Source organism: Pyricularia grisea, assembly GCF_004355905.1.
Source record: "Pyricularia grisea strain NI907 chromosome Unknown Pyricularia_grisea_NI907_Scaffold_1, whole genome shotgun sequence".
Classification (NCBI taxonomy): Eukaryota; Fungi; Ascomycota; class Sordariomycetes; order Magnaporthales; family Pyriculariaceae; genus Pyricularia; species Pyricularia grisea.
This window is the reverse complement of record NW_022156716.1, coordinates 7,248,314-7,276,087: the sequence shown is the minus strand read 5'-3', so window position 1 is coordinate 7,276,087 and position 27,774 is coordinate 7,248,314. Positions and strand designations below refer to the sequence as shown.

Sequence of the window (27,774 nt, the reverse complement as noted above, 5' to 3'; positions counted from 1 at the left end):
TAAGCGATTCATTAAGTCATGCCGTTGGTGCCTTGTTGCTATTTTGTCTGAGGTCCATGCTGACCTTAATGTGTGCTCAAGAAATCACTTTAACACTTACCTCCAAGGGTCATTTGGTACCTCATTCCAGCTCACAGAAATAATCTCACTGCATCCTCCTGGCTCTCTTTTCCTTTTCGCCTTTCCAATTGCTTCCGTGTTTCTATTATCTGCCTTGGATTTTGCGAAGTTGTTCGGTGTAATTTTGAAAATACTACTGAAATAAGATGATGAGTATGTTATGTCAAACTATGAATGACCGCTCTTGGTCGGAATCTGGCGCGGACCGGAATTAAGTCTTATTACCGAAAGAATTGTCAACCAAAAGCGGAGCAACATTCCCCAAGAGTTGATGATGAAGAATGAATCATTGGCCCTCAGGCACCACCAATAAGTAACCTGAAATACCCCGCATTATGAGCTTTGAGGAACACGCCATTGGTTTCCTGTAGTACATTACAGCCGCTATATACCAGCAAATATATCAAGGATGGATTCAGCCAACCCAAGCAAGATTCGCGTCGTCAGCACGCAGAGAATATTTCCACAGGAGCCCTCGTCCGAACTCACTACAACCAGGCTCTCCATCATCGACAACACCGTGGCGAGGTTCGCACTGACGGCAGCCGTCTGGTTCTACGACAAGCCGAATCGGCCGCTGCGGGAACATGTCTTCCCGACTTTGCGACAATCCCTCGCCCGCACCCTAAATGACTATCGCCACTTTACCGGACAGCTCCGGTGGGCGACGGCCGATGAGGTCAGGCACACCGCAGTACCCCGCCACCTCGGTCGTTTGGTAGCCGAGTATGGGACGTCCGACGACTTGGGAGTCGAGCTCGTCACAGCCGAGTATGAAGCCAGCGTGGCCGACGTGGTGATTGACAGAAGGGACCCGGCGCAGATTTGTGGCAAAGATGGAGACCGTTTGCACATTTGGGATGCGACAGACTTGCCCCAGAATGATTTCTTGCCTGCGAACAAGGTTGCCCTCTCGTCCCTTGGTACGATAGGCGGGATTCCATCCGTCGCGATTCAACTTACGGCGTTCCGCTGCGGTGGGTTCTCCGTCGGCATCAAGATGGCGCATCCGCTGGCAGACGCGATTGGGTTGATTTGGTTCATGCGTAACTGGGCAGCCTTTTGCAGAGCTGCGATACTTAGCTCCGGTACTGACGGGCAGACAGAGCCCTCATCCTTTACTCCGCCTCCTCCTCCCTTGTTTGATCCCGATCGAATAGAAACTCTCGCCGGCCTCGTCGCGCCAAAGGATACAACCACAGAGACAAAGCCCGACCAGGACAAAATTGTTACCGCCCGCGCTCTACCCATGCACCGGCACGACTGGTGGGACTTTTCAGCCCCTGGCTACCCGGATTGGGCTCGCGCATCCTCCGAGGTGACGATGCCCCCACCTTCAGCCGTCATCGACACATTCACCCTCAGCCCATCCCAGCAACCTCCATGGCAGTCCTGGGACATGGCGGCCCCGGTGACGCGCGTGCAAATCCTCTTTCCCGCGTCCTCCGTCGCCATTCTCAAGGCGACTGCCGAAAAGGCAGTCGAAGCAAACGCGGTCGGGACGGCACCGCCACGCATCTCTCGCCTCGACGCCGTCCTCGCCCACATTTGGGTCCTCATCAACAGGGCACGTTATCCCAGCTCTAAGGGAGCGCCCGAGTATGACAATAGGAACGGCAACGAGGAGCAGGCCGAGGAAGTCTACCTCAACATGACTCTCGGGCTGCGCTCGCGCTTCTCCCCTCCACTACCTGACAACTTCGCTGGCTCGCCGCTGCTGGTCGCCCACATCAAGCAAAGCGCTAGCCGACTGGCACAATCATCCTCACCAACAGAAGCCACGCTCGGTGAAGTGGCGGCCTCGATCCGCGAGATGATCGGTAAGTTCACGCCCAAGGCGGTCGCGGCGCACGTCTACGACGCGGCGCACGAGGTCAGCCCGCAGCGACTGTGGCAGGCGTTCGTCGGGCGGCGTCACACGCTTGCCACGTCGTGGCAGGGGCTCGAGACGTACAGTTTGGACTTTTGCGGAGAGGGAGGTGGTGGCGTTGCCGCGAGAAACGTGCAGGCGATCATGCCTAACATGGACGGGTTGGTGCATGTGATCGACGTGGACGGCACTGGAGGTGCGCTTGATGTCAGTGTATGTCTTGAGAAGGGCGCCATGGAGCGGTTGCTTAAAGACCCGATGCTTCGGGTAGGGGGTATTGATTTAAACATGTCATGACTTTCTCAGGATTTATAGCGCTTGCCTTGAACATGGGCTGTAGACCTTTGTCTCGATTCTCTTTTCTCCTTTCTCATGTGGGCAGCATAGGCACGATAAAAGGGACACATCAAAGGCAGAATTCTAATTGTATATAGGCTCAAAAGATTAAGGAATCGGAGTGGAGTTGCCACACGAGAACAAAATCCGTTCTGGATCACAACACCCGACAACCTAGATTTGCCCGCACAGTCCGAACCCTATTACGCCCGGGACACAAACGGATTCTTCCAGTACCCCGGGTAAGTCGTAGGGAGCTTGGTCACCAACCACCTCACCAGCGCCGCGTTGGTCTCCTGGGGCTTCTCAAGGGCAACCCAATGGCCGGCCTCGATGGTCACCTCGGTCAAATCATCGCACAGGTCCCTCATGGGCTCGGCCAACCTCGAAATCGTCGTGTCGACTATGCTGTCCCATCGCGCTCCGATGAAGAGCACAGGGAAGCTCAGGCGTCCGCCGTTGGGCGCCTTGGCCAAGTACTCGCGGTTCGTGTCAAAGTTGCGATAGTAGTCATTGGGGCCCTCGAAGCCGTTCTTTTGGAGCTCGGCAACCAACCTCTCGAATGCGGGCTCGTCTTGGGCGAAAAGAGTCGCCTCGAACGGCACGTCGGGCGCCTCGGCCGTCGGGCTACCGAACCAGCCGCCAATCTTGCGCATCATCGCCGTGAAGGCCGGCTTGCGGTATCTTTCGGCGTTGCCGGGACGGTAGAGGGCCTTGACGGTGTTGGGAACGTTTGCGCCAAGCTGCGCGGTGCTGGCCTCGGGCTGCTCGTTGTGGAAGGCCATATAATCCCACTGGGCGTTGGGGAACTGGTCCTCCGGGTAGATTTCGCGGTCAGACAGGCTGGCGAGAAGTTCGATGCCCTGACCGAGGACGGCGTACGGCACCGTCAGGCAGCAGACGCCGATGCACTTTTCCGGCTGCATGGCGGCAAAGGCCCACACGAGCCCCGCGCCCCAGTCGTGGCCGATCCAGACCGCCTTGTCGCGGCGCAGGTGCGCGAGCAGCGCCAGCATGTCCGAGACGTGGTGCTCGAGGGCGTACGCCTCGTGGCCCTTGGGCACGCTGGAGCGGCCGTAGCCGCGGGTGTCGGGGGCGACGGCGTGGAAGCCAAGGCCGCCGAGGGCGAGGAGCTGGGGCTTCCACGTCTCGCCGTTGGCGGGCCAGCCGTGAATGAGGATCACGAGGGGACCATCGGTGGGGCCGGCGGACCAGTAAAAGGTGGTCTTGTCGCCGCTGTGGTCGAATGTGTTTTCGCGGAGTGTAAGCGAGCCCATGGTCGGAGTGTTGTAATTTTATCAAGGGTTATTCTTCATAAAAGCCTAAAAGGGAGAGGTCAGGTGTAGAGGTCGAGAGACTGCCTCGAGGTTTTAACTCGAAATTCCCTCCCGGGCGTTCCGCTCGGAATGGATCCTGTGGCGGGGGCAGTTTCAACGGGTCCGCCCGCTTTTGAAAGGGGATCGTGTTCCGGAAACTCCGGGGTTTTCCCACCTTGGGTATTACGAATTTGTCATGTCTTGCAGGGTTGCTCATCCAGATTCGCCAAAACATGACCTCGCAGGTGGTTGATCGATGCTGTGTAACTGATTGATTGGATGTTGATTATCTCGCCCAGAGATTGGTGTCTGACACCGTCAGAAATTGCCCTGCGTCAAAATTATGCGGCTTACTGCTTTTGTGGTGTTCATTTGGCCGGTGGGATGTTTACCTTGTCACACGGTGGGGGGACGAACCAGAAAAATTGGGTTTACAAGATTGCAACCTCGGATTGTCAATCATCCAACTGCCTATCTGCCTAGGTACCGAGGTAACAAAAGGTTGTTAAGGTAGGTATCAAAACGCATGACTGCCGCAATATAGTGCCGAGAGCAGCCTCGTGTACTACATTTTTGAAGATCAAAAAATCGACGTACCAACAAGGGAGTTGCAATGCATTTCGATACGTTAATTGTCAGGAGTGGTCCATGCATCAGCCCTGCTTGTCGCATCTCAATAACGAACGTTAGCGCACCGATTTTTAGCGCGTCAATGTTTACGTAAAAACAAAGCGCGCTTTCTTTTCAACTGTGGTTTGCAATAAATTGTGGTTTCCAATTATATACGCAGCTTTTCGTATAATGACGCAGCAAAAGATGATCGCGACCATTGTGGTCTGTTTATTATTTTAAATAATTGATCATGGCTCTGTCGATTTCACAACGACACAACGCTCAATCACAACGGGGTAATATCATTAGAACGCTATTTAATATATTTAGAACCACCTGCCCGCCTGCACAGGTTTAAATTTGGGCCAAGTCATCCGTCACCGACGATTCAACATATGCACCCCTTTTTGCCCCACACAATGTCACCATCAAAAATATAATGATATTTTAAAACAAGGTTCAAATTTATGTCAAAATGCGTAGTTTTCAATTTTACATTAACCCAACGCCTTATTTATTCTGAAAAAATCGTACTTAATTGTTATTTTCAATGCAGGTGGGTTATAAGGTTTTCAAGACCGAGTTCCCCAACCTCGGTTACCACGACACCTCGGTTACTTGAGCATTCCCTCCCATACTAAGGAAAATCACCATTCCCACAACATTGACTCCAAGTATGAATAAAAATAAAAATACACTACGTAAGGGTTTTCATGTTTTAAAACCAAACTAATTAACGAGCGACATTTAAAATACTTTAAAAACTGTTCAGGAACGAAATACATAAATCGTATAGAGCAGTAAAATAACCGTTACCGTAGCCACGATTACCATTTGTTCAAGTGAGTACGACACTTTTGTAAAGCCATGATTGTTACCCCGCCTAATTTGCAAAGTATAGAAGATAATCAACTGTACGTAAGACCGCTCCAAAAAAAAAAAAAAAAAAAGAAAAGACTGGAATAAATTTGGTAAAGGAATTGGGAATACAAGATTATAGTTTTCAAAAAAAGAATGTTAAGTATACCATAAAAGTCCAGAAATAGTTCTTCGTATTCGTATGTAATTAGACTTAGGTTAATTACCTGCCACGATGAGAATAGGAAATACCCGCCCACGTATTACCGGAAAACAAAGGACGGTTGTATGGTTGAAATACTATTGATCCTAACCCTTTCATATGAAATAAACAAGGCATTCTTCATGGACTTACTTATATTAGCCACTGTGTCTGAGACCGGCTGCAACGAGACGAAAACGGAAAAGTTTGAATAAAAAAAAGTCACGTAACCTCCCTGACCGTTACTGTTATCGCTACCGTGTGTGCGTAAGCTTATGGGCACCCATGTTGGTTTGTTCAACCAATAACTCGATTGGAAAATACCCAGCGCAACATCTGCTATGTGGGTTAAAAACTGTGCCAAATATTACATTGTAGATGCCAGATAGCGCTGCCCTAAATCTTTGTGACCGTTGTCGCAACGGCATTTCTTTTTGTGCGTCCACCTTTTACACCATTTTTGATACTATCTTATTGCAATGCAAAAAGCGCGCGCATACATCACAACTAACAAACATTAAGTCTGCACTAATTTATACGCGGCGCGTTTTATTGCAATTAAAATGGTGCAAAAATGTTGCTGCTGCAAACATGTTAAAACTTTCAACTTGTTGATAGGAATGGAGTTGCCCGTAGCCCTAATAACAGGCCAACGGACCAACAAAGTAATGGTACTAATGGATATCAATTGCTTTCCTATTTTGATTGATCGAAGTGGTAAATATCACAAAAGTAGGGTTGTACAACCAATATAGGCCTTTTATAGGCACCTACCCCTTGTTGAACTCTCGATAAGTAATGCATACGCAAATGTAACGTATTTATGAACAGACAGAACCTGTTCATGCCAGTGCAAAACAGTAAAGCTTTCGGGCGCGGGGGCTCTAATACTAACACTTCGTTATACGTTTAGGGCATTCACTTAGCTATTTTTGGCAAGCAAAGAAAGGGGGTGCTGTTCAGCCATGATGAAACAGGAATTGAAGGGTGCTGGAGATGAAAGCTGTGGGAATGAGGGTGGATTTGCTCAAGTCCAAAGGTACAAGTTGATCATAATGAAGGTGAAATATAAGGGCAGAGAAAACTTAAACAAGTCAAATCTAGTTGGGCAAGGCAGTATTCTACTTAAAATTCATCCAGACGTCCAGTGACACAATTACGCGCTTCGGGAAAAGACAAGCTGGGACTCTGAAATGTGCGTGTGCCGGATTTTTCCAGTATGGACCGTATTAAGGAGCCTGCAGTATCTTGGCTGTGGACACCGGGCCTTTCATTTTTCATCTTGAATCTTCAAAAGCCCTGATTGTCCACTGCTAAGTCAATGTGTAGATGTAGAAGAACTTTGCTCAATAATTTCCATTGTTGCTTACCCACAATTTTACAAGAGCTCAAGCATCAAGATTCGGTACAAAAAACCGCCAACTCCAGGTTGCCAGGTATCCTCAAGGAAAGCGATGGACTTCGTAGCAACTACTAAGCGGAAGAAAAACAGAATCATGGCTCGAAACTCTGGCTCCAAATAGCCATGTGAATCAAAGTTTCATCCTGAGTTGTTATTCTTCTAGTCTTCGTCGTCACTATTCTCCTGGGATAGCACATTTTGTCGAACTGGGGGTACAGTTTATAAGGCAATTGGCCTAGATAGAGGCCTACAGTTGTAAACTCCCACGGAGGTAGTAGGCAAGAGGTAGCAAGCCCCCAGAGACCAAACAATGGATACTGGAACCAGCACCGCGGACCCAACCGTGGGGGTGGGGGGCTGATGTAAGAGAGATAGCCCCCACGGTTGACGCCGGTGGCGCACCGGCTTAAGACGAGAAGCACGTAACACTTGCAGTCGATCAGTATCTAGATGGCAGGCGCACCGTGTTGGCGTTTTCCCTTAAAGAGCCTTAGTCCTACTAATACGCGCCAAGATTAAGTTCTCAGACCAGGACGTTAACACATTATGTAATTTATAATGATGGGGTAGGGGTTCGTTTATATCCTCCTAAGGCTCCTATTCAAATTCTCCGCACCCCAGTCGCGTACTTCTTTCCTTTTCCATACGTTATTCCTAAGCTTGCTAGCTATGCAGTAGCAATAGGTGAGAAATTAAAAAGGAAAATAGAAACCCCTGTATTGTGGTCATTTGATATTGGAGGTAAAGGCTGTGGCTATATTAGCGCAACGCAAACCCAAACACAGGCTTCCTCCCTTATGCCCACATACCCGGCTGCACAGGTTGAGCTTTTTGGGCCACGCTATAAATCACCCACGATTCGTTATCCAACACCGTTTTCTGTGCCAAATAGTGTACAAGTGCACTCAGTACCGGCGTACCGCTACCACCGCCCATACCAACACTAACACCAGTACCATTACCAACACCACACATTTGTTATAATTACCGGTTAGGGATTCGGTGCCGCGGTTTTGGACTAGGACTTTAGGTTAGAACTTGGGTTATTTCCAGAAATACGAAAAAAAAGTTGCGATACATGTGTCTGCAGATTAGTACAGGGCGGATCCGAAAAGGGTGCTGGCTAAGAAAACGTATTAAGTAGGTCATCGATAACGTAGCCCTAATTAAGTGTTTTAACACGGTCGTAATTAATTTCTTTTGTAAAACCTTCTTCAAAACATGTTTTGAAAAAACAATTTGCACCTCTTTTCGCGTTATTTTAACAATAATAAGGACGCGCTTACATATTAGTTAATGTTTCCTTATATATATATTATCGATTGTAATACATATGCGCCAGTGTTTCTATTAAAGTTAGTTGAAAAAAATAAAAATTTGTGCACCAAATTCCTCTAGTAGCCGTGCTAACAATTTAATATTGTGCAGGTAATAAATTCAATTTTCATCTAACATAAATGTGGGTACTGGCAACTTACCCTAACGTAGAGAAACCTATTACATAGTTTCAAATGTGGAGCCGTTCCAGGGTGGCATCGCTTCCCGAAGGCGCACAACTACCCACCCAAGACGTTAAAAATCGACCAAAAACACCAAAAATTTCATCGTCATATCACTCTAAGAGACATCACTCTAATGGAGACACCAAGAATCGAACTCGGGACCTCTTCCAATTAAGGCAACCTGATGTTGCTAAGGAAGCATTATACCACTAAACCATATCCCCTGATGATGAACTGTCTCATCACTTGTTGGTGGCAGCCCCGCCACAGCCGGAGGTTATGATGGCTAGTGCGGTACACATGGGTGAGTTTTGGCAGGCCTTGTCCATATTCCTTCCCTGTAGGATTTCAGTGCTATTCTCGGATCACGAGACGAACACGAACGTTGCGAATGTGTGCTTCGCCGACAAGGCGGAGCTGGGGTTTGTTTTGTTACGTCGAGTTAGTTTTGATTTGCATACGTCGTTTTGTCGTAGTTGGTTGTACGAACCTGAAACTTAGCCACAATAGAGGCCACCACTTTGGCCACCTCCATCTGGGTGTAACCCTTTCCGATGCAATTTCGGCTCCCCTTGCTAAAGGTCAAGTCCGTCCTGTCCATGTATCCCTTGCGCGCCTTGTATTCCGCAGCAGACTCGTTGGGGCCTTGCATCCAACGATCGGGTCGGCAAACTTGCGGCTGGTCACCAAAAACAGTCTCGTCTTTCTGGATGGCCGGGTGGCTCAGCCCGATGCCGTAGCCGGGCGGGAGCATCCGCCCATCGCGCAGTGGGATGCCCTTTGGTCCGGCCACCCTCTCCATGCCGATATCGCTGGCGTAGCTGAGCCGATACCCCTCGCGGACGAGACCTTGCAGGTATGGCATCTTGAAGGTGTCATCCAGGGGAACCGGGTAGGTGGTACAGTGCTCCTTGACCTCGCGATACAGGCGCTCCTGTCTCTCCGGGTGCTGCGCCAGCCATCTCATGATGAAGTCGACAGTGAAGGACGGGCTGAGCGTGCCGGCCAGAAGGTTGACTGTGCAGAACATCTGGACCCTGGCATTGTCCAGGACGTCTGGGTGCTTGTCTCTGGCGTCTAGGAGATGATGCAACATTGTCTTTGGGGCTGCGCTCGCTCCTTTCTCTTTGACCATCTCGGCATTGACACGCTCGGCAGAATATTGGAAAAAGGCGCTTGCTCTGCTCGCCTTCTGCTTGTTCAGGGCCAACGCTATGGGGTTCGTGCGTAGGACATAGTCCAGAAAAGGCCACTGGGTTGCCTGGAAAGGATACCGTCGAGTTAATCTCTCATGATTCTAGGCATCCCAAAAGGCGTCAAAACTTACCACCCGGACATATGATATGTGCTTAAGCTGGCTAGAAATCAGGTCGTACATGTCCCTCCCGTTGCGGATGAACCCGGTCGGCTCTCCGTATGTGACATTTGTGATGGAGTCGTAGGCATCTAGGGAGGCCATTGTCAGTGTCGAATCATATAGGTTTCTTCAGTCACTCGATTCCACTTACAGTAGTGGCACCATTCAGAAATGTTTACGACCTCTCCTGCTCGAGCCTTGCCTTCAAACACCCTCGTCAACTCCACAATCGTCTCGTCCACCAGTGGCTCATATCCCTTGAGGCTGGACAGAGAATAGACCACCTCGATTGCACTTCGAGACCGGTTGTGTTCTTTTTCGTCTCGAATGCCACCAATGTTTGCTGGCTGACCGGGCACCTGCAGCGCATTCACATGGTCCGTCTTCATCAGTCGGTCTTTGAAGCCCAACACGAGCGGAATTGCGCCGGGATCGTCAGTGTAGACTATGTTGGGGCCCATGCGCACGGTGGTGCCGTACTTATTGTGAAGGTATTCGTGGTAAGAGATGCCGCCAGGGCGATTGGAGTATCTCCAGGCCAGATATGCACGGTAGGCATTTGTGTATCTCGCGAGAATGGGGCCGGGAAATCCCGAGAGGTGTCGATATCTGAGCTCGGTTGTGACAATGTAGCCAAGCAGACAGAGGGCTACCGCTAGACCAAGGGCCTGGGCGTGGCTGAGGCTTTTTAGTGAATAATCCATGCTTAATTCCTTTGGTTTTTGTGGACTGAAAATAACGAACTTGAATCTGAAATCTAATGGGAGACAATTGGTGCATGAACTGGGCTATTGCCAGATTTTGAATCTCGATGTCGTTGTTCATAGCTCGGAATACTCGAGGGCTATGATCACATGTGCTTGTTTTATCCCTACGCTTACTACAACCGTAAAAGGTCTAGGCCTCACTTGGACCATTACTCTAGTATCTCTGGGACTGAAATGACAGACTTTACTAGTTGCGTTTTCCAGGTTCCTCATGCAGTGCGTATTTTACTTCGTACCGTGAAAACATGGTTTTGCCCATGGCCAAAGTTCGTCTCAGTATTTTTTAGACTTTTTCGAGATAGTTGCCGTTTTTTCCGCGGGCTCGTCCGGACGGTCCGGTCGATGTGCAGAAAGTATAATGCAGTAGAGGTTGAGCAAACCTTGTACCTCGGTGTTACACCCAAGGTCCAAAATTAACACATAACCCTTTGAACCTGGGGAATGTTAGCAAGGGTGAGCAATGTGTCAAGACGGTGGAGATCGATTATTAACATAAGGGTATTGAAAATTTGTGTTCAAATGCCACTAATCTGCATATAGGCTACGCGTAAAGCCTAAAAAGTATTAACGGTTCCCACCTGTATCGCCATTGTAAAGGAATTTGTCCGAAATTTAGACGAACCTTCTTGTACTATGTATATTGTACAATGGGAACAAGGGACCGGGTGGTACATTCATTTGTCTGTGAAACCTAATCATGGTACCCCAAATTGAGGGATCGTTAACTCTGGCTATCCTTATCAAAAGTGAAACGTTGTACTGGCAGATTTGAGCACCGGCGTGTACATCCTTGTACGTCAAGGTGACTAGGATTTTACCTGCGAGAGATCGCGTTATAAACAAGCAACACTGATATATTGTGCCACAGGTTAGAAGACTAATGCTGCCGCTAGCTCTTTATTTTCACAAAGCAGCATTTTCCTTGTATCAAGCTTATTATTATTTTCCACGACACCGCTGATAGTCTTCGATATGAAATTGGAAACCGTAGCAACGGCATTGTTGATAGGCAGTGGTATCGATGTCGGCATAACCACAGCATGGAGCTTGAGTAACCTACAAGTTCAAAGCAGACTGAGAGGCCCGCTACCTGATAGCATCAACATCATGGGGCCCAACACATCCGAGTTCAAGAAAGCGACAGAGAGGTGGGATACTTATCAGGCACCCAAAATTGAGATGGTCGTGGAACCACGTGAAGAAGACGACATTCCAAAAATCGTATGAGAATACCCCATGAGGTCCATTGTAGGCGTACAGTGATGCTTAACAACCTTTGGTCAAATGATTTCTAGGTTCAATACTGCAACGAAAATGGCATCAACTTCTTGGCCTACAGTGGCGGTCACGGATCGACAACCACGCTCGGGTCCTTTGACGGCATACAGATCAACATGGCAAGGCTTAGAAATGTAAGTGTTGACCCAAGCGGCAACACCGCTTGGGTGCAGGGTGGATCGACCGGTGGGAGCGTCATCAATCATCTATGGGACCATGGTTATGTGACTCCAACGGGCACCGCTGGTTGTGTTGGGTACATGGGCCTGGCACTTGGAGGCGGCCATGGGCGACTCGAGGGCCTTTACGGCATGGTCAGCGATAATATCTTGCAGTTCAACCTTGTTACTGCCAACGGCACCGCGATCCGCGTCAACGAAACAAACCACAGTGGCCTTTATTGGGCGATGAGGGGCGCCGGCCACAACTTTGGCATTGTGACAAGCGCCCAGGTGAAAATTTATCCTCGCGGACCGGACACGTGGTATCACAAAACTTACACCTGGCGCGGCGACAAGCTGGATGCTGTTTTCAACGCCTTGAATCAATTCCACGGCGACGGAACAACCCCTGTCGCCATGGCGGTAAACACAGGAACCTTTCTCATGATGCCAAACATTACCAAGGAGGAACCCGTCATCTTTTGGCTCTTCGAGTATCGCGGCACCGCCGAGCAAGCAAAACCGCTGTTGGCCCCTTTCGACTCCATTGAAGCCGTGGCCGTCGACGCCAGAGAATCCACCTACCCGCAGCTTGCAGACCAACCATCGCTCTGCGGTGGTGCCAAGCGGATAATAACCACCGCGGGGCTTCGGACCTACAACCTGACCGCAGAGCACCAGATATGGGACGGCTTCAAGAGGCGAGTATCCAAAAACCCAATGCTCACTGCCAAAACCATTATCATACACGAGGGCTACGCTACCGAGGGCGTGGAAAGGACGCATCCCGCGTCCTCGGCCTACCCGTTCCGTGATGACCGACATTTGATGCAGTTCCAGGGCAACGTTGAAGATTCAAGCCTGGAAGCAGAGATGTGGGAGTGGGCGAACGAGGTTCGCGATCAATGGAACGCAGGCCAGCCGCACCGCGCACCTGACGCGTATGTCAACTACGCCAACGGTCATGAGAGCAAGGAAGACTGGTATGGGCACCAACCATGGCGCCTTGCCAAACTCCGTGATCTTAAGGCTCAATATGATCCTCTTAACCGCTTTCGGTTTTATAATCCCATTGTTTGAGTCGTGCGTCACTTCGCGGGTTAGGAATGAACTACAGCTCGACTATGTGTAGTTATCATGACCATCGACTCCTATAGAGTTATCATGTATAGTTGCGTCGGTATCATAGCAAATATCACAGGCTTCGGAGCCGGCTAAGGCATTCCGAAACCCGTTGCGGGTGCCCACAGGGCGCCCATGGGCAAATCTTATTTGCACGTTATGGGGCATGTACCTTAATATTAATTTTAGTATTATAAATACAAACTCCACAGTGAAAAAAGCCACGGGCTTGTGGGCTGTTGGCCCGCGGGCTTTTCAAACAAAGTTTCGCGGCCCCGATGGGCGGGTTTTGGAATGCCTCGGAGCCGGCTAACCTAATCTCTGGCGTTGATTTGAAAACTTCTCGCCGTGGTTCAAGACATTCCTAGATTAGACAAATACGTGCGAGGTTTAACATCTACAAGGCAAATTTTGCCCTCCGGTAAAGTTAACAGGGGTCAGCGATCTGTCACTACGTCGTGATTGATAACTTTGGGGGACATATAATCAACAATGTCGCCAATGTAAGTTAGGATGGCTTCTAGACCACTGTATAAATTATATAATAAACAGTAAAGCCAGAACATATCCATGTAATGAATACACTCAATAAGAATAATATGTGAGCGCGGAAACTGCGAATATAATCTTAATTTCATAGAGCCATAAAAACAGTCTGGACAGCATTTCCGTACAAAAATCGTATGTCTTTATAGTTCAATGACTAAAAAATGATTAATCGCGGCCGTAAGAACAGATCGCTGACCCCTGTTCACTTTAACGGAGGTCAATGTTTGGGTGGTCGATTTTACACCTCGCATGTTTACATTTATTGGAACTGAACTGGGCCTAAGGAACGTGGGCCTTTTGAGGTGATAGGATGAGACGAAAGCTGCCATTTTAGGAAAAGGCTTGTAGTATCAAGATCAATTAGCTTTTATACCATTAATTATTCTCGGGTAATACACGTCAGCTCGAGAAGGGATGAGATTTTAAACTATAGCTCATCTTTGTGAATGGGCAGTAAATAGCTCACCATGGGAGTTCTAGAAGCTTTAGAGTTAAAGTTTGCGTTTTAATTGCGGCACAGGAGTTACGCTTCAGCAAGTAACCAAGCAGAGATAGGCGTCGGCTGTTGCTACCGGAGCGGGGTTCCCTTTAGAACAACCTTGTCTATCGGCTTACTGACGGAGTCCAAATTATGGCCAATGCGAGAGATTCAAAGTTCGCCTGGCTTATGAGCTCGATACCATTTTTTATCTTGACATATTTATCATATGTGGTAACAGATCTCTCCTGTTCTGCCAGCTGGACCACCCACCGTTCCCTTGAGCCAAGTAACAAAAAGTATACAGGACGTTTAGCAGACTTGATTTTTTTATTTCACATTCTCGATAGGCCTCCTTTGCGTATTAGCGGCCCAAAATGGAGACAACTAATTTTCTTTGGACATGGGGTCTTATGTTGACGACTTTGACCATTTTTTTGGCCTGGAATGCAAAGTCTCTTCGTCATGCCTTTCGCCCGACCAGCAACTACCCAATCATCAACTATCAAAAGAGGACTTGGACTTATGCTGCTGCCAAAAGGGAGTTTGTGCATAATGCTCGTCAGTTGTTGGTTGAGGGATCCCGAAAGGCAAGCATGAACTTTTCCTCGCCGTGCCGGAGAACTCGGGCTGACGGTCTGACCAAACAGTTCTCGGGGCCCTTCAAAGTGGTCACTCTCTCCAAACCGTTGATTGTTTTACCTCCGGAATTTATTGATGCAATTAATGCCGAGAGAAGGCTGAGTTTCCTCGAGTATGTGCGGGAGGAATTCCTGTCGGATTTCGACACCTTCCGAACTTGCCGCCCAATGCCGCCGGGAATGTTCAGCAAGGCCATACAAAATGGCATAAACCGCCGACTAGGTAAGTTGTTCCATTTCCTCACTAATACCCGGGGCGAGCTGACGATTGCTACCATCAGGCAAATTTACCAAGGGCATGTCCTTTGAGCTGTCTGCATGCTTGAATAAAAGCTTCGGTTACCAGCAAGGCTGGCACGAGGTTAACTTCATCAATGAAGCCCGAGGATGGGTTGCCCACATGACAAACTTGGTTTTCCTGGGAGAAAGGTTTGCCCACAATCAGCAGTGGATCGACATTACAACTACATTTGTCGAGAACATGTTCACGGCTATGACTGTGACGAGATCCTTTCATCCCTTGCTTAGGCCGTTGGTGAATAAGTTCTCGCCCCTCAACCGCAAGGTGCGAAGATATCAGGAAATAATTGCTTCCATTCTAGGACCCGTGATACAGGAGCGCCACAAGGAAATCGAAATCGCCGCAAAGGAAGGGCGGAAGCCGGACTTGCCGGACGACTCCATTGAATGGTTCCGCCAGGCTGCCGACGGTTTCAACTACCCCGAAATCTGGATTCAGATGGGCCTAAATCAAGTCTCAATGCAGACCACGAGCAACCAGCTGTGTCAGTCAATTCTCTATCTTTGCGCCAATCCACAGTACTTCGGGCCGCTTCGACAAGAAGCTATCGAGGTTCTTCAAAAGGATGGCTTGGAAAAGGCGGTCACCAACATGAACAGCCTAAGCTTCATGGACAGTTTCCTCAAGGAGGCGCAGCGGCTCAAGCCTGAGGGCCTGGCCAACATGCACCGTCGCGCCATGGAAGATGTTCAGCTCGGCCCGGACGTCACGATTCGGAAGGGCGAGCACCTGGCCATCTCTGCACACCAGATGTGGCAAGAAACTAACTACCCAAATCCCGAGCATTTTGATCCCTACCGCTTCCTTGAGCGAAAGAAAAATCCCAAATACGCCAACCGATGGGCCTTTGTTTCAACCAGTCCAGACCACATGGGGTTTTCCCACGGGAAGCTGGCGTGTCCCGGGCGTTTCCTTGCTTCCAGCGTCCTAAAGATTGCCATGTTGCACTTGATACTCAAGTACGATCTCAGGATATCAGACCCCAAAGAAGCGACTCCGTGGTTTCATGGGACATATGCTATGGTCAATACGAATGCGAGAATATGGGTGAGGTCGAGGAAGCCCGAGGTGGACTTGGACGCACTGCCGGGATAAGTTCCACACGAATGGGCCGGGATAGGTAGCAATATGTATCGGATCGCTTAGGCGTTTTGTGGTATGGCTGTCATCCAATGCTATATGATCAGACTTTTGAAACTTAGAAAATGGAAAATTTCTCGACGACCGGGTCAAGGTTCTTGAGGTTCTTAGAGTTCTGGTGAAGGTGATATTTCTGAAAGTTATGAGACCTGTGCAGCCGACGGAAAATTACATGTTCTCACTCCACCCACTGTGCCTGTGGCAATCAGTATGATCAGCAATGAGCCCTCAAATTGACAGTGTCTGCCCACTCGACATCAAAATAAACGATGTATTGTATAGGGGGCCTGGGAATCACCCTTTTCATGGGACCTATGTCGTCTTTCTTGGACGAATCCATAGACGAGTCCACGGCCGAGGTCACCTTGTGGTCTGAACTCCTTTGGTTCATGTTGCCTACCTGGCACCCTGGCATCAGGCTCAGGTCAGGAACACTGTCACATGTCGATCGATTCGTCATCTTTTATAGTTTACGCGAGGTGTGAAATCGACCGATCAACCTTTAGCCTTTGGTCAGATTAGCGAGGGTCAGCGATCCATCCTCACAGGCGCGATGAAACATTTGACACCGGAGTACATGAAGTCTGTATAGACGTGCTATACAGACCCCAGATATGGCACCACTAAGCCTAGAATGTGATGGGCAGTTCTGAGCGTGTTTTGCCGTTTGTAGTTAGCTTGTTTAGGACATAAACACATACTTTGCTGAGTATATACAATTAACGACACAGATCGGGTAGTTCGTTAACTGATATTGAAAACTCTCCATGATATTTGTTCCCTAACGTGACCAATCGCGGCCGTGATAACGGATCGCTGACTCTAGCTAACTTTACCGGCGGCCGGAGTTTGCGTGGGCAATTCGAGGCCTCGTTTGTAGCCCTGCTAGTTCCATGATAACTTGGCGTCTCGTCTTCCCTTCAGTATTACTCCGAGGTGGGAAGAAGCGCTATTTCATGCTCCTTTCCAAGGTATCTGTTTTTCTACTCTGACAATCATCTACGAGTCGTAGTGCATGGTATCGACAAGCCTTTCACTGTACTGTCTGACAGTGGCACAAAGGCTGCTATGTGGACACACTTCTTAGAGGAGGGTCAAGCGCGTGTCAAACAGACCCTGAAGAGGGGCTATGCACCGGCGCACTTTGCACACAACCTGGAGCTGATCCTGGTCGAGGACAGCCGGTCGTCGTCGTCGCTGTCGATGCGTAGCAAGCTCGCGAGCACACGCGAGAGGATAGCAAGGCTTCGCACACTCGACCCGCTGACTCTGGTATGGTGGGCCACAGCGTTTCCCATGCGCCAGTGGTCAGGGGGCCGGAAGATGAGCAGCTGTACCTTTTCCGCGCTAGTCTGGCGAGCCCCGGACTTGGCCACCGGGATAAAGCCGCTGCTGGGCACCGTTATGGACGACCTCAAACTGCTAGCCGAAGTCCATAAAACGTCGCGCGCGGTCCAAGATCTGCTTTTGGCCGTCTCTGGGGACCCCGCTCCAGGTTCGCGTTCCATCACACCTAATACCGACGGTATGTGTCATTGTAAATATCTCTCTCACAACTACATTGCTATGTTGTCTTTTTATCTTTGGTTCCTTTGAATTCGCGCTGGGGCAATCATAGCTAATATGACCTTGGACCCTTCTCTGTAGTCAAGTTGCTCAAGGATCAGTATGTTGCCTTAACAGGAGCACAACCACAATTCCCCGAGTTACTGCCGCATTTGCTCCGTCAGGGAATAGAAGCTTCACAGAAATACCGGCGAGAGAAGGATAAAGGGGCGCGGCTCTCAACTGCAATCCAGGTGTTTGTTCCCACGGTTCCGATGGGGGAGGACGCATATGTGATGCTACATATAGGCTCCAACGAAGTTTGGGGGCTTTTACACGAGCTTGGAATTATAGATCAAAGCGTCAAGGAGCCGAGAGAGGGGATCACTGATGGCGAGCTATTGAACAGAATATAGATTTTCCAAAATTGTTATTGAAAGCTATCTGCTGCCCCAGTAAGCGAGGTGGCGGATAAAAAAGAATAGTTGGTTGGAGCTTTCTTTTTTGCATATTGAGATTGTTAGTTAAACACCGTAAACATGGTATGAGTTTCGAAGAAAGCGGGAATTTGCAGACCAAATTCCAACATCCCAAAACAATGTAATTATTGAAAGTATATAAAAGGTCCCGCCATTCAAACCGCACCATTCTTGGTCCCTATATAAATAAAACAGGTTTTGCTTACTTTAGAATACGATAAAAAGACGCTGAATTGAAACCGGGTGAATACTTTGACAGAATTAGTATGGCGGAGAGGAAGTCTGATGTTTGTTTGGGGATTGTGGGGAGGTTGCAATTTGATACCTCTAACCGTTGTAGGTATAAAAATTAACAGAAAGGCTTGGTCTTTGACAAGCTTTGATACTTTTATTACCCCACTCCTGCTCAGTGACATTTATCAAAGTGTAAAATCAAACGAAGCACTCTTGTCTTTCACATTCTTCCCTCTTCACGCCTCAAAAAGATTGCAAAATTTGGAAAAGACACCAGAGAACCATGCATACTAAGCAAGACTCTGACCGGAAATGGGGGCCCATTCTCATCGTGGGCGGTTCTGGCCGCCTCGGTTACTTCATTGCTCGGGACCTCCTGCAGCAGCCTGAATGCAGCCGCGTAATCTCAATCAGCCGGACGCCAGCAGTAATGCACCGCTGCGAGGGTGTTGAGTACAGAGTAGCCGACATCCGAGACAGCGAGGCCGTTGCCGCCATCATGGCAGAGGTTCAGCCAGAAACCATCATCAACTCGGCCTCTCCGCCTCACACCGTCGAGACTGTCACCTCAAAGGCCGACTTTGAAGAGTTCTTTGGCGAGACCCAAGACAAACTAGTGGCAGCGGCTCGCAGATTTGGAACCAAGTATTTTGTTTTTACGTCATCTTCATGCGTCATCGAGGGCTACAACCACTACGACGCGGACGAAAAAGCACCCATGTGGCCAGAGAACTCCAAGGCTTATCCGTACTGGGTCCAGCGTGCCAAAATGGAAAAACGTCTTTTGGCCGCGGACTCGCCCGAACTGCAATTCGTGGCCCTCCGCCTGCCCCTTATCATCGGGGAGAGGGACTATGCCTTCGTGCCGTCGATGGTCAAGGCGTTTGAAGACGGCCAGACAGGATTTCAGATTGGGAGCGGCCACGGAAAGCTCACGACCGTCTCGGCCGACGACGCAGCGAGGGGGCATGTCCTGGCTCTGCGGGGGCTCATGAGGCCCGGGAACGACGTGCACGGCGAGGCATTTTACATTATAGGCAAGAAGCCCGTGATCTCGTTCCCGGCAATGGCGCGCGTGGTCTGGGTCGAGGTGGGTTGGAAACCGTCACCACCGTCCTTCACAATGCCCGAGTGGGCGGCCAAATTCTTAGTGGCGGCTTACGAGACGCTCATATGGCCATTTGGGGTCACTCCACTACTAACCAGTCATATGTTGAGCATCATGTGCAATACTTGGACCTACAACGATACCAAAGCGAGGGAACGGTTAGGATACATGCCCAAGGACGACACGGTAGATGCACTGAGGAAGGGGACTAGATGGTTCCTGGAAAGCCGGGACGAGCACCGACAGAGCGAACCAAATCGCACCTGAGGTTTTTGCACCTGGATGGGCGGTCTGTATTTACAGTTAATTATACTGTGAGGTATACGTCAACAGTCTGATCTCCTGAGCTTAAGGTTGTAATCCTTGAGGTTTCGAAAGAAAAAAGTAGAGGCTGGAGCTCCAATCAATAGTTTCCAGAAGACCGAGATTAGGAACACTTGACTCGGGATGCTTTCGAAACAGGGTCTAGATTGTCCCAATCACGCGTCTGCTTTTGTCGCTTCCCAAGGCATGATTATATTCCGTCTGTTCTTCTTGATATGCCCTCGGATTGTGTTGGAGCCTACAAGCCCCACTAAAGCTGACGAATTAAGGCTCTTAGTATAGGCTTCTTGGACTGAATATTGCAAACCTTGATGTCTTTGTCTGTTTATGGACCCTTCTCTCATACCACCTAGTTGTCCCGACTTTACCCTTCATCCTCTTGAAGTGATTCGACCTGCCTGCCGACAAGATCCAACGTCGGGTTTCTATCCTGCTGGAAGTCTATTCCGGGATTGTTGGTCATTTCTCCCATCGTCAGAGTCATCACAGACCGGCTCAGCTCGCAAGGAAAAGCCCTTGCTCTTGGGAGTCACTTCGCTGTTCGACGCCATGGTCCTTATTAATCCTCGAAACACACCATGTTTGTACTCCTCATCGCATATCGGATTTGCTATCCTGCTTGCACTAGCCGGTATTTGTCTTGGTGGCATGGGTGCACCGTCTCTGTCGAACCTCTGCTTGGTGGTAGCTTCAAGCAAACAATCAGGTATGGCAACAAGAACTCAGCCTTCGCTGGCCTTTGCGGTGTGACATCGCTCGTGTACCAAACGTTTTCTGGTAAAAAGTCCTGCAAAACGATCGAGAAAACACCGTCGAGGATGACCCTGAAATCTGATCAAGTTTACTCATTCTTCTTGGAATCTAGCAAGTTTTCCAGAATTCTCTACAAAAGCCGGTTGCAAGGCTACTTTTATACACGGCGACACAAGGCAAGGTGCTTCTGATGTGGGCTAACCATCGCTACTCTTTCGATGCTGCATTCTACTCGGGGTCTCTGCTGCTTGTTCTGACACATCAATAGAAATGTGACAAGGGCGTGAGAAATGGAATCCTTCAAGAAGAATATAGCCAGCTATGCTCGCATCGGTATCCGGTCAGCTAGCATCCTCCTCTCGATCATTTATACGGGCACTTGCCTTGTTAGCATTTCTCTAATTCTTCTCCACCGCGTCAGCGAGAAACCCCAGGGCCTCACGACGTTTAATACGCCCGTCATTTACTGCCTCTAAATATCCAAGGTTTAGCATTCACACGTCCTTGTTCTCTTTAACGGCTGGGTAAGACCTACCTTCGTTGGCGTCGGCCGTGTAGTGACCGCTCCACTGCACAAAGGTCCCTCCTACGGCAGCCCTGCTAGTGATGGGGTACAAACGAATAGTACTGAGGACATTGGTGTAGGGGATCCCCCATGGTTGGCACTGGACGATGTGGAAAGACATGCGATTCTTTATGTTCTAATATTTAGGTAGCATGAGTATCCCCAACCATCATCAGCGCGCAGCACAGAACTCACCGAGTACTCCTCCTCCCTAACATCAAGTACTGTGCCATCGTCAAACGTCCATCTGATCACTTCTGACTGAGAATCCTTGGAGGATAGAATCTCCGTTTTGTTGATTCCGACAAAGAAGTTCTGAAAGTTTCTCAGTTGAATCAAGGACCAGACTTTGGATACCGGGGCATTGATCACCGCTGATTCGGTGACCAATGTTGAAGTTAACTTGGAAGACATTGTTGACGCACGACAAGCAGTGGGTGTGACGAAGTAATATTTGTGGCTGGCTTCGATTCACTCCAACCTAACTTGTGGTAGTTTGGTTTATTGAAATAGGAGGAAGCACATGGCTTTTGTGAAGACGCTAGATAATAATAATTTTTAAAGTATCGGAAATTTAGAAAGGCAAAAGGCGTAAGCACCAGCACCCTGGCTCAATATGGAACGACATGTAAGTTTGCTGTAGCGGCACATATACACTGGGTTCAAACCGAAGTTTCAGAGTGTGCCAGCCTGCTGGAAATTACCCGTCCAAGGTTTGTATGAGAGCATTATAACGTATGGTGGTCCAGTGCTGAACGATTATTCCTTACCAAGGTCAAGCCGATCTTTTGTAACTACTATTTTAGTTTTGATTCGCAATGTAACATTTTCTTAGGCTTAAAGTTGTACTTGTTTTACCAAATCTTTCGGCATACTGTTTTATATTTTGCATATTGTGGACATATTGCTTTTACCTGCTGTAAATTATGAGGCACCCTCCTGACCCTCCTCACCCTCCTCACCCTCCTCACCCTCCTCACCCTCCTCACCCTCCTCACCCTCCTCCCCTTTTGCACCGCTCGCACCTTTCGCGCCGTCGGCTTTTTTTTTGCAATTTTTTTTGCACCGTGTACGCCGTTCGCACCTTTTGCACCTTTTACACCTTTTGCACATCCCTGCTACTTGAGGACATTGGATACTAAAATGGGATGACAGTGACTTTTCGTTTCGGCTGAGATAAGATGGAAACTATAACCGTATAATGGGAAGCCAAGGATACCTTACTCCCAATCCTAATATTTGGTGTTCATCACATGTCATGCTTTTTAGCTTTATTGTCTATTTGTTGGGCACAACCGGCGGTTGATTAGCGAGAAAAAGTTAAATTTATCTTAACCAGATTACGTGCCGACCAGACCAGAGAAACCATGTGATTCCCAAGCCCATGGTTCTACAATTTAGGATCTTGATGCCATAATTATCTGCAGTTATACCATCAGGCCTCATGCTTGACAGGTTTGTACGCTTCGTTCTGAATAATTTCAATTAGCTGTATGGATTGAAGGCTGGTCAGCATTTGAATGACAAACCGGGGAATGAAGTCCCAAGGATGCATTGGTTACGTTTGGGTTTGAAGGCAAATATGTAGAATACTCACATTTCCATCCGGGTCATGAATGAAGGCGACCCGAAATGGCCCTTCCATAAGATACTTTTGCCATTGTACGCCGAGACCTTCGAGTCGTTCGCAAGCCGCGTGAATATCATCGACTGAAATGCAAATGTGACCAGGATTATTTGGCTCGAGGTTGCCGTTTCGGTGATTCATGCCGTCTTCCTTCTTTGTGCCCTCGGTGTGAGCGAGCTCTAGAAGCCCCTCGCAGTTGTCATCCGATTGGGACCCGTCGATAGTTGACTCATTGGTATCTGGCTGTCCGCAGCCGAGAAAGAGGCTATCGTAGCCGACCGTGGCGTTGTGTTGTTTGTGCCTCAAAGTCATGCCGAAGACCTGCTCGTAGAACTGCCGAGATACCTTTTTGTCTCTGACCGCAATCACGGTATGATGAACCTTGCAGCTTTGGCAGTCCGTGGTAGCAGAGCCGTCTGTATGCATTGGCTTTCGAGCAATTATCTTGATCCAGTACCCATCGGGGTCGAGAACATGGGCGGTGCCGTTCTCGAGGTTGCTCTGTATCCTATAGCCAGCGTTACATAGACCCTTGCAGGCAGCATGGAAGTTATCCACTGATAAGCAGATGGGGCTTAAACCTTTGGGGCCTTCATCGCCGCCAGATATGTTTTCGATTCCATAACTGTAGCTTAATTCCAACACGCCCTCACGGTCGCTTTGGTGCTTTCCATGCGTAATGGACGGGCGCGAGTCTTTAAAGCTCACGGATTGTGTTAGATTTCCGGTCACCGTCGCGGGCGAATATCAGAAATGACTAACCGCCAGCAACAAAGTACAGCTCCAATCTGTGATCAGGAATCTTGTATTCTGATAACAAGCTCATTCCGAGATGCTTGTAGAATGAAATGCTTGCTTTCGGGTCTGCAACCGCATTAGAGGTGAAGAAGCAAGAGGAAATAGGGGGATGGACGCACCCTTGACCCTAACCATCGAGTGGTTGAATTTATATGTGGCAGTATCCGTCATGATCTCGGTTGCAGTTGGGGAGCAAAGCTTTGCCAATATGAACGCCCAAAGCAACTCATGGCAGATGATGACTAGGTTGGAGCGACAGGATCACGGATTTAAAGATCAAAAGACAGGGATATCATCTGAATTATACCCCAATTGACGCCAACCTTTCAACCCCTCATTCTACATGGGTCTGGGCGGCTGTTACGGTAAGTTTCTGTGGATTAAAGCCAAACGTGGCATCATTGTAGGTATAGCTGTACTCGTGGTAAGAAGATATCTTAATAAACAGGAATCAGTCAGCTTTCTTACTCGGGTTTAAAACCTCCACGCATTCATACAATCAATGACTGGAGGTCAATCCATCTGCTAACATCATGTTCAAGGACGGAAATTCAGTCTTCTCGCTAGATAAGTCCAATCAGAGCAACCCTAAAATGACATTGAGCAGCACTCTCTATCTATTATCGGTTTCCGTGTTGGCTGGGAGCTTACTCATAATTGGTTACTGCTTCTATGAACATATATGCACCGAATGGCCCTGGTCTGGATTTCCTTTGGCTGTGCTGCCTGGCAAAGGCCGTAAGCCGAAGGAAAGCTACATGGAATCTGCCAGCAGGACTATTGCTGCCGGTCTCGAGATGTTTTCGGGTCCTTTCCAAATCATAACCAGTACCGGCCCTAAGCTCGTGTTGCCTCACAAGTACGCCGATGAAATTCGGAACCGCCCAGAGCTGGACTTCAATGAAGCATTCCGCAAAGATTTTTTTGCTCACTATCCTGGATTTGATGGTTTCAAGGCCAGCTTGGATAATCCTTTCTTGATTCCGCAGACACTGCGCTTGAAGCTGACACCAAGTATGGGACTCGTTACACAACACCTTGTGGACGAGGTAACTGATGCTCTGCATGATATTTACGGAGAGGATCAGAACTGGCACTCGGTTACCTTCAAGCAAAACAACCTCGACTTGATAGCACGCCTTTCCTCGAGGGCGTTCTTGGGCAAACCGATTTGCCGCGATAAGCGGTGGCTGGAAATTGCCAAAATGCACACTGGTTGGTGACATATTCGCGGTCCTGTTCTGTAGCCTCTGGACAATTTCACTTACATCTCTTCCTCAAGTCGACTCCTTCTTGGCGGCTCGGGACCTGCGAGCTCAGCCCTTCTTCTTGCGACGCATAATGCACAGGTTTATGCCACACAACGTTAACATCCGTAGGTGACGTTCAACTTTCGTTTTTTGGCTAAAAGAAGATCATCATCGACTGAATATTTCCTCAGAACGGCACTACACTGATGCCAGCAGGATCATCAGCGCCGAGGTTGAAAGTAGAAGACGACGAGCCGAGCAGCTTTTATCCAAGGGCAAAAAGCCACCACGGGTTTCCGATGCGATTGGATGGATGGTTGAAGTAGCCAATGGGAAAAAGGTCGATTACGTGGCCGCTCAGCTCTCCCTGACCGTTGCTTCCATCCATGCCACGACTGAGGCGCTTACGGTGGCTCTCATGGATGTCGCCAACTATCCAGAAATTAAAAAGGAACTGCGTGAAGAAGTGATCCAAGTCGTCGGCGAGAGCGGCTGGAGCAAGCAGACGCTTTATAACATGAAGCTCATGGACAGCTTTTTGAAGGAGTCACAGCGACTTCACCCAGTATGTTCACCAATGGATTGCGGGCTTGTAATTTTATTCAGAATACTAACAACTGGCAACCGTCCACTGATAGCCTAGCGATGGTAAGATAGCTTTTGCGGAGAAGCTGGAACTTCGTGCTACTAGCTGACCTCTCGTACAGTAACTTTGAACCGGAAGGTCATGCGGAATATCACCCTTTCAGACGGAACTCGCCTCCCAAAGGGTGCTATTCTTATGGTCGCCTCTGCGACAAAACTCCGAGACTCAGAAATCTACGAAAGGCCAAACGAGTTTGACGCGCGGCGCTTTCTGCGACTTCGTGACGACTCCTCGAACACCGCGAATCAATATGTTTCCACTTCCAACGAGATGTTTGCCTTTGGTGAGCAACATACGATATTTGGCAAGGTTTTCAAAATGCAAGGGTTCCATGCTGACGTGAATGAACATGGGGTTACCAAAGGACATGGGAGGCACGCGTGTCCGGGACGGTTCCTTGCCAGCAGCGAACTCAAAGTCGCACTGGCACACATGCTCCTCAAGTACGACTGGGAATTGGACGTAACCGACACGAAGCCAAGGTTCTTCGACAATGAGACGGCGCACATGACCAGTCCCATGGTTAAGCTCAGGGTGAGGAGAAGAAGGGAGGAGATCAATCTGGACCTGAACGAAGATTGGAATCTGTCGGATAGTGAAGACCAGGGGTATACAACTTTGTAAGCCGGGCGAAGCTTGACTAGGGCTGAGGTTGCGGCGATCTAGACACGTCTGGATCTGGAGGATTTCCGTCCCGACCTTAGGTGCCTGATTCTTGTTTAACTCTCTTTTTGCGATCAGGGCTTGGGGAGACTGCGGCTGCCCTCGACTCCTCGTCGAAAACTCTTAATTTGACTGGAAGTAACATGGAATTTGTTTTCCTCATTGTCTGTTTGTCTTTGTTTTGCTTGAGACCGGATTCATACTTAAAGATTGTTGCTACAGAATCAACATAGTTTTCTTGCACCATGAAGGTTATTTTATGGTTTTCCCCAGGGCTAATAACTGGATCTAGCTTTTGATAAAGCTTCGGAAAGTTAGGTGCGTGACTCAGGGATTCTTTCTAACTACCAATGGTCGTCTGGTAGTCAGGTAGACATCCGCTTGGTAAATTGCAATTCCGGAGATCCACCCTCTCGGCCTTGTAGTTACTGAGCCTCGGGGTTTATACGCATGGGTTTCTCCGCTGCGCTTCAACTCTTTGCACTTTTGTGTCTTCATTTTCCAGCCATCCTGTAGCTTCACCATGGTCAAGTCAGGCCCGTTCTATTCTTTTCTGCCTGCTGTGGCCCGAGTGTGGGCAGTGAGCCTGTCGGTCCCCTCGCCAAGAGATCTTTTCGACGACCCGTGCATCACCTTTCGTTTGCCTCCTCGGTCTGTCAACGCGACGTACCTTGGTGAAGCCTCGGTTGAGTGGCCCTGGACTCAACCACCGTTTGGCTTTGGTTATGGAAAATGGGCTCTCGCTTGGACGAGTATAGAGGAGTACTGGGGCTGGTCCAACATGCAGGTAAGAACGATGTGGCTTCCAAAAATGGTATCAGGACCGGATCATGGCGGTCTGTCCCGGAAGTTCACCAGTTGTGCAAACCAACAGAACGAATGGTACCCGCTAAATAGCACAATCAGCGGCCACCTGGTCTCGGACATCAGGCCGACCGTCATCGCCGACGTCAACACCTTTCAACTGGGGAGCAACGACACTGTGATCAAAACGCCGGCATTTGATGTCCCCCTGGCGGGTGAGACGTACGCGTGGAACTTCACGATACCGTCTGACATTGTCGGGTCGCACGACAACACGGCTTGGACGGGATGGGGATACGACTTCCACGCGCAGGGGGCACCTTACTTTGTGAGTTACGACGCCACGTCCACGGGCATCAAGAACATATCACACGGCGTCTCCGTCTACAGCGCACGCGAGGGGGGGCCCACCAAAGAGACCGTCGACGAGGCCGCGGCATGTTACGACCGTCTCGGCAGCAAGACCTTTGCCGCCCTGTTCCGCTCGATGCGCCGCACGCCAACAGACGGCCGTCGCACCCATGAGCTGTCATGGCATGGCGGATATGCGGCCGTGTCGGTCGCTGTTGGCACGAGGAAGCATCAGAGTGTGCTCAAACGGAGGGGGGCTGTTTTGACAGGATAACCCACTTTCCAGGCTGGCTCAAGTCCTTCCTGGTTTGAGTTACAGAAACCTTTAGTTCATTTGACTAGTAGTATGGGATCACATGTTGCCGTATGAAATTATCTCGATGGAAATTTGGTTAGGGTTACGAGAATCATATAACTTTGGTTGTAGTTCGGAATGTCCATTTTGAAGCAATGTCAGCAGTAAAGAACTAATGTTACCTGTGCTTGTGTACGCATTCTCCCTTTTAATCTTCCCAGAAAATCATAGTATAGTCCGGAAAAGAAAACGGTTTGCGCCACTTTACTGTTGGCTTCACGTTAGTGGGTTTTCTGGGGCAATGCGATCATCATTTACTT

General features: G+C 49.1%; 10 protein-coding genes across 10 annotated transcripts; 6 read left to right on the top strand and 4 right to left on the bottom strand.

Annotated features, from left to right (window-relative positions):
* Nucleotides 1–529: 529 nt before the first annotated feature.
* PgNI_02221 (uncharacterized protein) lies at nt 530–3,672 on the top strand (the record flags this gene model as incomplete). Its single annotated transcript, XM_031122288.1, has 4 exons — nt 530–2,257; nt 2,425–2,568; nt 2,608–3,589; nt 3,656–3,672. 4 exons carry the CDS (start codon nt 530–532, stop codon nt 3,670–3,672), a joined length of 2,871 nt encoding a protein of 956 aa, XP_030986480.1.
* PgNI_02222 (uncharacterized protein) lies at nt 2,530–3,603 on the bottom strand (the record flags this gene model as incomplete). Its single annotated transcript, XM_031122289.1, has 1 exon — nt 2,530–3,603. The coding sequence occupies one exon, from the start codon at nt 3,601–3,603 to the stop codon at nt 2,530–2,532; it is 1,074 nt and encodes a 357-aa protein (XP_030986483.1).
* A 4,900-nt stretch (nt 3,673–8,572) lies between the features above and the next one.
* Nucleotides 8,573–10,279, bottom strand: PgNI_02220 (uncharacterized protein; the record flags this gene model as incomplete). The annotated part of the gene is made up of 4 exons (XM_031122287.1): nt 8,573–8,635; nt 8,709–9,479; nt 9,546–9,664; nt 9,727–10,279. 4 exons carry the CDS (start codon nt 10,277–10,279, stop codon nt 8,573–8,575), a joined length of 1,506 nt encoding a protein of 501 aa, XP_030986481.1.
* Nucleotides 10,280–11,314: 1,035 nt separating this feature from the next.
* On the top strand, nt 11,315–12,861 carry PgNI_02219 (uncharacterized protein; the record flags this gene model as incomplete). The annotated part of the gene is made up of 2 exons (XM_031122286.1): nt 11,315–11,563; nt 11,638–12,861. 2 exons carry the CDS (start codon nt 11,315–11,317, stop codon nt 12,859–12,861), a joined length of 1,473 nt encoding a protein of 490 aa, XP_030987847.1.
* A 1,446-nt stretch (nt 12,862–14,307) lies between these two features.
* Nucleotides 14,308–15,967, top strand: PgNI_02218 (uncharacterized protein; the record flags this gene model as incomplete). Its single annotated transcript, XM_031122285.1, has 2 exons — nt 14,308–14,794; nt 14,853–15,967. 2 exons carry the CDS (start codon nt 14,308–14,310, stop codon nt 15,965–15,967), a joined length of 1,602 nt encoding a protein of 533 aa, XP_030987846.1.
* Nucleotides 15,968–17,080: 1,113 nt separating this feature from the next.
* PgNI_02217 (uncharacterized protein) lies at nt 17,081–17,973 on the top strand (the record flags this gene model as incomplete). The annotated part of the gene is made up of 2 exons (XM_031122284.1): nt 17,081–17,537; nt 17,660–17,973. The coding sequence occupies 2 exons, from the start codon at nt 17,081–17,083 to the stop codon at nt 17,971–17,973; spliced, it is 771 nt and encodes a 256-aa protein (XP_030987845.1).
* Nucleotides 17,974–18,553: 580 nt separating this feature from the next.
* PgNI_02216 (uncharacterized protein) lies at nt 18,554–19,645 on the top strand (the record flags this gene model as incomplete). The annotated part of the gene is made up of 1 exon (XM_031122283.1): nt 18,554–19,645. One exon carries the CDS (start codon nt 18,554–18,556, stop codon nt 19,643–19,645), a length of 1,092 nt encoding a protein of 363 aa, XP_030987844.1.
* Nucleotides 19,646–20,853: 1,208 nt separating this feature from the next.
* Nucleotides 20,854–21,434, bottom strand: PgNI_02215 (uncharacterized protein; the record flags this gene model as incomplete). The annotated part of the gene is made up of 3 exons (XM_031122282.1): nt 20,854–20,927; nt 20,991–21,156; nt 21,216–21,434. The coding sequence occupies 3 exons, from the start codon at nt 21,432–21,434 to the stop codon at nt 20,854–20,856; spliced, it is 459 nt and encodes a 152-aa protein (XP_030987843.1).
* A 1,021-nt stretch (nt 21,435–22,455) lies between these two features.
* Nucleotides 22,456–23,616, bottom strand: PgNI_02214 (uncharacterized protein; the record flags this gene model as incomplete). The annotated part of the gene is made up of 4 exons (XM_031122281.1): nt 22,456–22,509; nt 22,618–23,342; nt 23,410–23,511; nt 23,565–23,616. The coding sequence occupies 4 exons, from the start codon at nt 23,614–23,616 to the stop codon at nt 22,456–22,458; spliced, it is 933 nt and encodes a 310-aa protein (XP_030987842.1).
* A 362-nt stretch (nt 23,617–23,978) lies between these two features.
* Nucleotides 23,979–27,433, top strand: PgNI_02213 (uncharacterized protein; the record flags this gene model as incomplete). Its single annotated transcript, XM_031122280.1, has 8 exons — nt 23,979–24,660; nt 24,728–24,820; nt 24,887–25,260; nt 25,334–25,343; nt 25,403–25,961; nt 26,309–26,322; nt 26,430–26,791; nt 26,879–27,433. The coding sequence occupies 8 exons, from the start codon at nt 23,979–23,981 to the stop codon at nt 27,431–27,433; spliced, it is 2,649 nt and encodes an 882-aa protein (XP_030987841.1).
* Between the last annotated feature and the right edge of the window lie 341 nt (nt 27,434–27,774).